Raw genomic sequence first — 12469 nt, forward strand, 5'->3', positions numbered from 1 at the left:
ATAGAGTACTTACTGTGCACGGAGTGGTCTTGTACATATGATTACCGAGAGGCATGGAATTGGGACTTGTCGGTCGCGTGGGGCGAATTCGTCTATGCTGTGACCTGTCCTGTATCGCGCCTCGGTCTGTCTCTTCTGTGCCCAATCTTACCCTTAGGTACCTGTTAGTTACTTCAATCATCTCATTCGACTTTATGAAGTACATCATCTCATCTCATTGCATCGCATCGCACGGAGTGGTCACTCCGGAAGCCCTGTTGTTCCATCTATGAACAGTATTCTACAACCTACTATTGACGCCTGGCGACTCTCTTTCCCTCAATTTGCAACGCTTCTTCCGCGCCAACCGCGATCCTGTCTTTGTGCACTTGTCGGTCCGGTTGTCGAACTCTTGCGACTTCTGTCGGCGTGCCTGACCTTCATGAAACATGACCCGGACCCTACTGGCAATCACTCCATACATTTTTAATGCATCCTGACTCGGGAAACCCCCCACGTCCAACGGCCATAATAACGAACAGCTAGTCTTTCATTCATACCATGGAAAAATCACTGTTGACGTATGCGGACGTCTCCATGCTAATTCAATCGTGAACGATGCTTCTATCTGCCTCTCTCTGCGACAGGCATCCACTCCACCGACAAAGTAAATCGATGGAAATCCTGAAAAGAGAGGTTTCTTTTCTGTTCATCTTCCAACACTTATTTCTCTTCTCTCCATCCATTCATCTCCATCCATTCCTACACAGTAGTCCTCGTTCCTCGTCCTTAAATAGTATTCATAGCGAATCACTTCTCCTGTCCGTTCCCCAATGGCTTGATTATTCATCCACGATCTAGGTGACGGTGGCGTTGAACTTCGCTTGACGTATGCGAACCGCCTGGGGTTGGGATTTGTACATGAATGGATGGATGGATACTCCGTACTATTTAGGTAGATTCAAGAGATAGGGGTGGTATACGTACTGGGTATCGTAGTCGTGGACTCATGTGTCGTGCGTTGTCGTGGGTGCGGAACCATCTATTACACAGTCTTGACCAATCCTTCGCAGCCCGAGGAGGCAGTTTCATTTTCCATGTCTATCTTGGATTCGAACATGACGTGATAATTCCCCCAGCGACTACTGTATGCATGCCCAATTTCACGACGATGAGCCAGAGTCGAAATTGTGCTACAAGTACGGACTACCTACCCAGGTGTATGGGTGCTTCCCCACACCCTAGATCGAACGCCCTATCCCGACCCAGGGTTTTGGTAAAGCTACGCAGAACCAGAGATCCAGCGACGGCCTCTAACCGGGGTCTTTTGTTATTCAATGCACTCTACTCCATACTCCGTACCTAATCTCTACCGAGTACATATCGAACTAGAGAGATTAGGTAGAAATAGAGGCGACGGTCAACCGATCATAATTCAAGCATGATTTGGACGGGGCGAGGCAAGGGAAAGGGAAGGGTTCCGCACAGGCCAGTTCGAGGTGAAGTCGGGACGGGGACGGGGATCAATTTCAAGGTCAGATCAGCTCAGGTCCCACTGTCCTACAAGTATGTACAAGTAGGTAGGTCAGGTCAGTCGAGGCACTATTCGGGCATGCTCATTTCGACGAATAATGAAGGCAACTACAAGTACGAAGTACGGAGTACTACTGGATACGCGATAACTACTTGCGCTGCGGGTACGGAAGGGTACGGGATCGATATGTAGCTAAGATGCTAAGGATTCTCCTAAGCCGATAAATCGAACGATTGATTGGCATCGATTGGTATGGTACTCCATACAAGTACTTGGGTAATTTAGGTAGTTAGTTGGTCGTCGCAAGCAGCGGGTGACGATGTGGTCGTGAGTCTTGATCTTGAGTGGTGAGTGGGTCATTGCTGTCGTTGTTGATATTGTCCTCGTCGCCTTTACAAGTACTAGTACGAGGTATGTATGTACTGTGTAACATTGCTTCTCATACCTTCAACTCTATCGGCCCATCCTTGTTAGTCGCGTTGTTGTTATTGCTGGTGCTGCTGGTCAATGGTCATCGCTGCGCCAAAGACGCAATCCGGGAAGCCTGTGGGAGGCGAGAAAAGAGGAGCCACGAACTAGGAATAAGGAAGTGAATTGAGGAGGGTGATTAATCCAACAATAATGCTTGCGGTAAGCCTCTTCCGCACGACTACGGGGTACCACCCTGACGGAGACGGCATAGTGGAGATAGATACTTGGGGAGTGCTGTACCTGCCAGCAATTACCTCACGGTCTTGCGCACGTACTGTGCGTTATGGCCGACGTGGATATAATTGATGAATACTTGCTATGCGACATGCGCAAAGTGCTCTGCAGGTGGGAGTGCACGAGATGCTCGTGGTGGAGAGAGGTTGGGAAAACATCGTCGTTTTGCACTATGAGAGACTTTGTGCCTTCATACATTACTTGAGTGATGCGGTGCATATAAGCTAATAGATATGTGGAATGGCACGGTGATGTGACAGCTCTTCTGTATACTACCGGTGACGAGATGCTGTAAGGTAGATGGGTGCAGAGTACGTTGCTTTTGTGGTGCAACAACAGACTTTGCACTTTGCTGCGCTTGCGTCGCTTTTGGGGATAATCCACGTCAGTTGGATGTTGCAACATCTCACACACCGCAATATTGTACGGAGTAGTTACATGTTAATCAAATGACAAAGCCCAGGAATGGCATGGCCTGGCACTGGTAACCACAACCTGCCCGTCTCCCGTCTTCCGCGCATAGTGCCACCACCACCACCACCATGTCCATCACCACCATCACCACCTTGCAGTAGCGCAACGCTGGCGCCGGAGCGCTGGACGAGAAGGCGGCGGTCATTTCTCGGGTATCTAGTGGGTTTTCTTTTCTTTTCTTTTCTTTTTCTTTTTCTTTTCTTTCTTCGTTGATTCCATCATTGAAGAGGTGTGCTCATAGAGTATGCACACAGACCGCCTACTATTTGCGCAAGTTATGTATGTAATGTACATGTACATATTCCGTACATAATTCCATACAACCGTTATACAGCGTTTCGAAAAAGCGCCCGAGAGGAGAGAAAAGGTTCGGTGACAGGCAAAGTACTACGTACAGCACGAATGTGCTTGTAATCGTATGTACCGCTTGGACAGATGGATGGATGCAATCTGGTCGGATACGTTCAATTCTATGGTTGGCATCGTCTCCCGACTACGGTGTACTTGGAGACCGCTTCTTGCACTGGCGGTATTTTCACGGTGTTACTGGTCATTTTGTACTCCGTACATGCACACACACGCACGCAAAGTACGGAGTAGAGTGTATCTACGTACCTATGTAGGCAGATAGTTTAATTACCACAGAGGAGAGTGGCTGGGCAGACTACAGATCTCTATACATACAACTTACAAGTATGTATGTCCGTACACAGTTCTTTATACACTTGTAGATAGATAATACTGGTAGTTGACCCCGGTTGATCTGATTACAAAGTACCTCTGTACCTACATACTGCACTCCGTACGGCGCACCGCAGTACATACTTATACATGTGTTCGTATTCATACTACGAGGTAGCACGATTCCACCACAACCCGGGAATTCTAGGTTAGACTTACCACAAGAATTTAGTATCAGCCTGCCCAGCCATGAGCAGCATGTCATGTCCCCTCCCCTCCCCTCCCTCCCCAGCTTACCCCCGGTAATGGCTTTGCTTCCAGGGGGTCATGGATCAAGGGTCAAGGATTCAAGGATCAAGGATCAAGGATTACGGATTACGGATCATGGATTCATCATTCATGGACTCATGGACTCATGGATCATAGACTCAAGGATCATGGATCATGGATCATGGATCATGGATCATGGAATCCCTCCATCTGTGTTATTCTCTATTCCTCCCTCGCTTTCTTCCCTCGCCCTCGCCCCCCATGTGCCATGCATGCCACCCACCAACCCTCCCTCTTCCCCCCATCCCCCCCCTCCCTCTTCCCCCCCCCAACAATGCTTGTCACCAACTACTGCATCGTCGAAGGAGTCGATGCGTCGTCTACGTGCTCCGCACTGCGCAGAACACCGCCAACAGGGAAGTCGGATGGTCTTTGCTGGCGAGTCCCTTCTGGCGGGCCTGGCATGGACCATCGCCCGCCATGCTCTGTATCCACTACTGTTCGTGATTTGCTTGGGCACTGGACCAGAGGCTGATCCCTTGTTCTCAACCTCACCGCACATTTCTCCCTCATCTTTTATTATATCATGGGCTGGCCCCTGCTCCTTCGTCTCGTGGTCACGGGCAGATATACCCTTCCTATTCCCCCCCAAAGTGCTTGTGCCCCAAATACCAGCTCCAGTCTACCACGCTCTACCCACATACAACTCCATACCTAGGTCTTCAGTACTACATCAACGCGCTCTACACCTCCTCCCAATCCACACGCCCAACCCTCCTCCCTCCTCATCGTTGTCATCGCTGCAGTTGGTCGTTTCTGTCGTTGACAGTTCTTTTGTTCCCTCCTTGTGGGGCAAACCATGGCATTTGGTTTCGACGCCTGATCCGTAAAACGCCGTCGATTTCTTCCCAATTACCCAGCGTCAACCTCATCTTGTCATTCAAGGTCTTGCCCTCGTTTGAAACTAGAGATCCTCTTAGTTGGTCTTCTTATCAACCTTCTCTACAGTTTTTCGGGTCGTTGTCTACACGGCGACCCAATTGAATAGCATTCAATCTGGCTACCCAAACTCTTCCCGCAATCCGGACCCCTCACGCTCATTACCCGCACCATATCCAGGCCTCACTGACACCTCCATATAATAACGATCCAAAATCGTTCTTGGATCGATCTCCGCCACTTTTTCAGTCTGGCCTTGCGGAGCCGGACCGCTCATGGTTGGGGCATCAAAGCCATAAGCGCTCTGACGAACAGACTCTGATGTCGCGGCCGACCGTGCCAGGCTCTCAATCAAGCACCGTAGATGATGCATCGAGACGGATTCAGCAAGGCACCCCTCAGACCTCCCCATCGCTCATGCCCGGAATGAGCCACTTGCAGAGGAACAGCCCGCACCCGGGGGTCCCCCAAATGATATCTCTTCCTCCACTGCGCCAGATGTCTGGCACACCACCAACACCGTCATCGGAGCGACGACCAGGAAATCCGCTTGGTGTTCGATCCATTCTCAATCCCGAGGCCGAGATGTTGGAGCATAGGAAAAGGGCTTCCTCTCAGATGGGGTCTCCCTCACCAATCGAGACGCAACCCTCGACGAGTCTTCCGTCCATCAGCCGGCCGACAAGTGTGGATTCGATACAGGAAGACATGCCATCCTCCAGGGCATTCCCACCACCACCACCAAAGCTGCCACACAGACACATGTTAAGCCCACGATCACCAACACTTCATAGGACGCAGAGTCTGGGCACGTTGAAGCCGCCAACCGGAACAATTGACGCTCACCAATCGCCTTTCCTAGGCGGAGCACCATTGTCCTCCCATCCGGCTCTTCCCACCCCGCCGGTTGGGGCGAGGGCGACCTATTTCCCCACGGTGCCAGCGGCTCCTACGCCACCTCCTGGTGGCATGCGCAATGGCAACGAGCCACGCCGACCGAGCCTAAGCTTTCCGCAGTCTGGTAGTGCGAGTCCCATTGCCAACTATTCGCCCTATAGCCAACCTGCATCGGTAGCATCCAGCCAGCACGAAGGTCCTAGTCCTCATCATTCGTACCATGGTGGTGGAGGACTAGGGTCTGCTAGCAATGGGCAATCGTACGAATACAGTCCCTCCATCGCCATGGAGACGGAGCGGAGCCTCATCCCCATGGCACCGTCCGGACAAAGCACCATTCAGATGATGACGATCAAGAGCCAGCAGGGCCACCACGTACAGATCCCTGTCGACGTCCAGGCTGCTTCCAAAGTGGCTGATGAGAAGAGGAAGCGCAATGCAGGCGCGTCGGCACGATTCCGGGCCCGCAGAAAGGAGAAGGAACGTGAGGCCTCCCAGAGCATTCATCGTCTCGAACATCAACTCCGCGAAGCCGCCGAAGATGTCGACTTCTACCGTACCGAGCGCGACTATTTCAAGTCTATCGTCTTGCAGCAACCCGGTGCTGAGCGACACTACGCTCGTCAACCCTCCCCGCGACTCAGGCGTCTCTCCGTGGCTCCGTCTAACACTCCTTCATCCACCCGCGGCGGCTCTGTGGATTCATTCTCGGGCCCTGAGGAGTATGATGATCCTCGAGAGTCAGAACGCAATGTCAGACGCAGGACAAGCAGCTACCATCCTATTCCAGGGCCACACCACTCTCAGGGTCTCCAGGGTCTTTCAGGTCCGCCTGCCCCTCCGCCTCCTCCTCAACACATGGCACCTCATGCTCCTCCTCACGCGCCTTCACAATCTCACTTGAATGGCTCTCTCTCCATGCAAGGTCCCTCAAGCCAGTCGTACTCGGTGACCGCCGCTTCCTTTCCTCCGATCAACCACCAATCCCATGGCCAACAGAGTGCTCGACCGCCATCTGGGTCTCCATACGATCCTAGAGATCATCCAACATCTGGGACCCCGCGACCTGGTTTCCGCGATCCCTTTGCATCCGATGCCTCCAGGCACGGCATGTCCCCTTCGAATTGGGCATCGGGACCGGCACACCACGACAGGTCTTGAACCATTACCTTTGCGTCAGACGCATTCTATTCTATTCCATTCCACCATGTACGCCTGCCGGCCTTTCACTTCATACACCGTTTCAATTTCATTCCTTGTGTCTTTCTTGATACCCGACAATAGCAACAGTGGCTATCTGTGCATTTCTGCGTTATCTTCCTGGGCGGTTCGACTCCTATTCATGTACCATGTGTCGTACTCGGCCTAGCTCCACCTCTACCAAGTGCGAATCTGCATTGGGCGGCATTTCCTAATCTCTATTTTCCAACTGTAAGCATGCAGTACGAAAACACTACACCCCATTACGGGACTGCACATCTCTCGAAATTTTCCTTGCATTGTTCTCTGAACTGTCAATGTGTCTCGCAGCTCGAGACCGGACGCTAGAATGCTAAGTCCTCGCGGACGCATCGTACTTCTTCATACACATATACTCTTAGCATATTCAGATTGTCCTTGGGACTGGAAGGTGCCAAAATTGGCCGCCGCAAATCATACGTTTTCTATTGTATATTACTATATTATAACGAGGCCTTTGTTCCCAAGGCAGGCCTCGATCGAAGCAATAGGCTTTGGGTCAATTTTATTCTGCTTCGGCAATCAAGTATCAAGTGTGTCATATTTTCTTGGAAACCCATCCATCTACACCACAGGAAACTATAATCTTTGGCGATCGGCTCGGTCCGACTCCTCATAACAGTTGAACCAACTTTCTCACGCTTGGACTGGAAGATGGTCAACTCTACTAATGTCACCCCATACAGACGGACTACGCTCGTATAATACATGTAAGTACTCCAACAAGAAGAAGGAACCTTGAGGATGGTAATCGCTGAGGGCTACCTTGGCCTATGTCGTATCGCCTTTCTCTTCCATTTCTTGCAATCTCTTCCAATGAAATGTTTCTGCACCATGGAACTGGCCCCATTCGCCATGCCACCGAGGCCGCCCTCCATCGGATCTGCGCCAAAACGACCCACCCTTAGGCCACGAGGCTTTCGGAGCAACCACCTGTCGGACTACTGGCAGGAGAATTTTGCACCACTGGGCACATACATAACCGCGGTTTGTTGTGTCTCGGGGAGACGGGACGGTAGTTAGTGAGCGCCGGTACGTGGTATCTAATCGTTAGTTACGACGTATGGGAGATAGTCTTCAACACAGAACGGCGCGTTCAGGAGGCTAATGAAAGCACCGGCGTCCAAGTTGATGATAGAATCAGAGATGTTTCATGCCTCCGCACCTGACCGGGGGCTAGGCAGAGTTGTAGGAGATGAGACGAATGAAAGGGACGAAGAATGAAAAAGAGCATTACATTACTGTCGTGCACAAATGCATGGCATGAGGCGCCACAGATCTGCGCTTCTAGGAAAACAGGACCGGCTCGAGCGGCTGCAAAGATTCGAACAGGAGAATGTGATGGACAGTAGCCCTTTGGGAGTCAACCAAGTTTGCCCCTGAGACATCATGGTGTTCGACTATGTAAAGGACCGAATCCATGGTGTTATCGTCAAGTGACAAGACAAGCACTACATACCCGTATCAGGTGAACTGCTTACCCATTGGGCCATTGCGCCATGATTATTTATTCAGATACGAAGGATGAGGGCCATTTGCACAAGTGCTGGGATTAAAGACGCACCCGCAACACTTGCATGAGCTCCAGCCATTGATCTTCGCGGCAGTTTCGACTCACAATGCAAGTACACAGTAATTAATGGAACCGAGTGCACCAATCGGCCTTGTAATGACTTTGAAGAGCTGGCTTGCAAAGTATTCGCACGGCGCACTTCTACTCGTAAGTATACCTTCACACACACCCACACCTTCTCGTACAGTGCAGTTAGGGAGTACTCCGTACACATGTGGATGACAAGCCACCGGAGCTGGCTCCGGTGCGGCCCGATGGTGTTGGAATCCCATAGGTTCACCGATGGGCAACGTTGTGCCGGCGCAATCTTGAACTCTAATCCCGCCGAACAATGTTGGGCCGTTAGATGGTATGGTGTACTATGCAGGCCAGGTTGGAACGTACTTGTAGCCTGTAGGTAACTGATATGCAGTTTCGCTGGATGTTCCCAAAGTTACATGCAGCAAAAGGAGGGTTACCTTTCCTGTCAGCAATAATAATGAAATCTCTCCATGCACCATACTTACTTAGTGCATATGTAAATACATGCGGTGAGCATCAAATGTCGGCAGAAGAACGATGAAGGCAAGTACATACAATACTTGTGGTCAGGCTGAAATGCAAGGTTTCCCCAGCATACGGACACCCGGAGCTCACTCAAATTGTGGGTACATCCATACCTGTACAAGTACATACATTTCTTTCGCGTATGAAGACGTTACTCGACTCGCTACTCCGTACATAACACAAGTCCGTAGGAGTCAGGACCTACCGTCTTTGAGCCCTGGACTGAAAGGTCCCAGTAGTGGCACTCAGTAGTGCCCACGCAGCATCATGGCACGCCAAGTGAACGAAACGGCGCATTTACGATGGGTCGAAACCTTGGTCTCAGGGCTCCATCCCAAGTGTCTGTCACCAGCCCAGCGCCGCCGGTCGTTAGTATAGCGCGCCCGATCGTCGCCAAAAGGGCGCCGTCTGGCTACGGAGTACTGTGTACCATTTCATCGAGGACCCACGTTTTTGCGCTCTCGGCGGCTGTCTTCCCCGTTAGCTAGTGGGAGAGCCCGTAGCCATTTTTGGAAAGCAAAGTAGTTCTGTAGGGTTTAGATTCCTACAAAGAACGAGGACGAGTATGTAGGCGTGCACGCGTGGTAGGGTACCTAGTACTTGAACAAGTATACACGGATAGCTAGGTACACACTGACAAAGAACTTGTAACCCACCTGGTACCCCCAGGGGTAAGGAAATCATTGGGTCGGTCATACAGGAATACTAGAACAAAGATTGGGCATGCGGATCCTGCAAAAAATTAGATTTCCAAGTTGGAAAGCGTGGGTAATCGACGTGTAGCCTGCGGTTTTTTTATTGGTTTTTCTTTTCTTTTTTTTGCCACTGACAAGTGGTTGATGAGGCTTCAGGTGCAACAATATTGGAAACCTGCAACTACAGCTGTGATCTTACCGTCATTGGCCGCAGCCTTTTTTTTCATTGGGATGACATGCATACAGGCTTGCATGCCTCTAAAGTCTCGTGATCTTCTGACAATGTGCCAGTTGTGCCCGAGCCAGAAGGAGCGTGCAGTGCAAGAAGCCAATCTAAGACCAGGGGGTTGAGCAGAAGCATAGAGAAGGTAAAAAGAGCAAAGTACTCCGTATAAGGACAAGAACGAGACGAAGATAGTAGTCTTGATAGCGACTGGAGTAGTTACTGACTGGTTTAACTTACTCGTAGACGGGACGAGCAGGCTTCCAGCACGATTAATTGCGCTGCGCCCGTTTTATCTTGTCACCCTTCGCCTTCCGATGGGGTCGACCGGCAGGATGCATATCTCGCAGTACTACTTGTAAATTTCTCGACTCGATTCGACCTAACCCAGCCCAAAAACCCGAAAGTCATGATGGGCGGACGTATGACATGGCATTGTCTTGACACTTGCGAGTACTCTGTATTCGCGACCGAATTTATCCAGCCTACAATAACACGTCGATCGCTCAATGATTAACGGGGAACTACTCCGTATCCAGTGGAACTACAGTCACCAAGTATTACTTAGCCACACAGTATGTTCTGCCAACGCATCGAAGCCAACTCCGTACACACACATTCCGATATGCACGACGTATGTAGTGGAGAGGTGGAGGGATGGTGCACAGAGTGACTAGACCAGGTCATACATACGCAAGGCAAAGGCAAAGGCATGACATGACATGGATCTTGTATGGTATGGTTACTATGAGTACTTAGTGTTCGTAGTTAGGAGTATCTACATATCAGATGTGGTATGGGTATGGGTATGGGACCATGGGTATGGCATCACTACCGCTTCCCCGCGTGCTGCAACGATTATCGACCACCGACAGGTAACCTACACCGCTCCTTTCCAACTTTTTTTCTTTCTTTCGTACCTACAATTTTTTTTATTCTATTCTTTCTAGGTTCTACATACAAGCACTTGCTCCATGGATGTGTACCACCGGGTACGCATGTAGTCATCTCTTTCTCTCGTTATGTGCTCTGGTTATGCGCGTCGATCGTTCACTCTACAACATAATCAACCCAGCGTGGGGTTTTCCTTCTCGTCCCTAGCCATGCGCAACTGATTCACTCCACCGCCGACACTGACACCGACACTAACACGCCGCGCACGTCGTGTTGGGTTGCGGTACTCAACATCATCGTGTATGTATCGCCATGACTCGGCAAGTAGAACTGCCTCCAGTAGTGTGTGCTCCGTACGTGGTACTCTGTAGTCTATACATGCATTTAGTGCGACTGACGATTCTCGTGCTAATGAACATTCTGTACGGAGTAAGAACAATGATGATGATACTCCAAACAGAACAGAACATTCATCATGATCCAGCCAACTACTTGTATTGGCACCCGCCTAGCTCAATCCACCACGGGGCGTCCTCGCGTCCTCGCGTCCTCGCGTCCTCTGAACACTGCCTATCGCGGTAGTATGCACTTGTGCTGTGTAGGCAGCGAATCCGCGTAGTGTGTAACACTACTGTATGTACATGTATGTACTCCGTACAGTAAATACACTATGTATGTAGGTGATGTGGAACTACAACCTGCATGCTCGTCCCATGTGGTTGGATGTCGGATGCATGGGTTTTGGTCCACATCCCGTAAGCATGGCCCCCCCTCCCTCCAGGTCGAGGGTCTTTGCATTTGCATTTCCATTTCTATTTCCACGCCATGTCAATATCCAGACAGGGAATCCCTTTGGCGGCTAGGCGACAAGTAAGAGGCAGATCCAGTGGAGCTACAGAGTACTGTGTATACATACACTGTCACATAAACGTCAACTACAAGCACCAGTAGATTATAACTACATCCAAGGCCATGCCGCAAACCGCGAGGCACAGTTCTTCTCCTGCTGAGCCTGCAACCGCAGCACGTTAGCCTAGAGACCTACCACTAGGTACAGAGTATGGAGGAGATAAGCCCCAACCTCATCATCCAGAAGAAGGGAAAGAAAAGAGAGCCTTATCCTCGGCGTCCATGTTGTGTATGGCCCAAACCAGAGGCCCAGGTCAGGAAATGCTATCCCTATCCCATGATCCTGGTGAATTGCCTTGTGGCCATTTTCCACAATCTAACGGTACTCCGTACTCCGTCACCACGCCCTCTTTCCATTCGATCCGCCCTGTTTCATTGTTCGGGCGATGGGCCTGCATGCTCATCACGGTCCGCCAGGTCATGCCCACCATGGCTGTCACAAATGATCGAAACCATACTCGGTATATACTTGTACTCCATACTGTGTGCTGTGTGCTATGTACTGTGCACCTATCTACCTACCGCGAGGTCTAAGCAGAAGTCCGTACTCGATGGTATAGGGAGTATTACACAGTATTTACCTAGGAAGTCAATGCAACATGCAACGTCCTGCTATCCGATCACCCACACGCAGAGTGATGTCTGTCACGCGCGCCCCAGAAAGATGGATCGGGAAGGCGCTGAATCTCGTGTACTGGGTCTTCACCGTTTTCCCTTGTGTCGGTAACTTATCTCGTCCTCTAGTTCCAAGTATGGGTACAAGTATGAGTACAAGTACTCCGTACTTACTCCAAGTCCTGTAACTACCGACAATACGAGGTAGTAGGTACCTCTGTAGGTACAAGGACTGTATCATTATGGCTGCATGATCCAACTCAACGCACCCGCCTGAGTCAGATGGGCGCGCGCGC

General features: G+C 50.6%; 2 protein-coding genes across 2 annotated transcripts; both read left to right on the plus strand.

Annotated features, from left to right (window-relative positions):
* Positions 1–4999: 4999 nt before the first annotated feature.
* Positions 5000–6640, plus strand: BU24DRAFT_358634 (uncharacterized protein; the record flags this gene model as incomplete). The annotated part of the gene is made up of 1 exon (XM_033524004.1): positions 5000–6640. The coding sequence occupies one exon, from the start codon at positions 5000–5002 to the stop codon at positions 6638–6640; it is 1641 nt and encodes a 546-aa protein (XP_033377631.1).
* A 5526-nt stretch (positions 6641–12166) lies between these two features.
* BU24DRAFT_428835 (uncharacterized protein) lies at positions 12167–12445 on the plus strand. Its single transcript, XM_033529574.1, has one exon. The coding sequence runs from the start codon at positions 12197–12199 to the stop codon at positions 12359–12361; it is 165 nt and encodes a 54-aa protein (XP_033377632.1). The 5' UTR covers positions 12167–12196; the 3' UTR covers positions 12362–12445.
* The last annotated feature ends 24 nt before the right edge of the window (positions 12446–12469 follow it).

Source organism: Aaosphaeria arxii, assembly GCF_010015735.1.
Source record: "Aaosphaeria arxii CBS 175.79 unplaced genomic scaffold BU24scaffold_14, whole genome shotgun sequence".
Lineage (NCBI taxonomy): Eukaryota > Fungi > Ascomycota > Dothideomycetes > Pleosporales > Aaosphaeria > Aaosphaeria arxii.

What these genes read in the sequence shown, in the direction of transcription:
- BU24DRAFT_428835 (XM_033529574.1), top strand. Translation starts at nt 12,197, where the DNA reads ATGTCTGTCACGCGCGCCCCAGAAAGATGGATCGGGAAGGCGCTGAAT.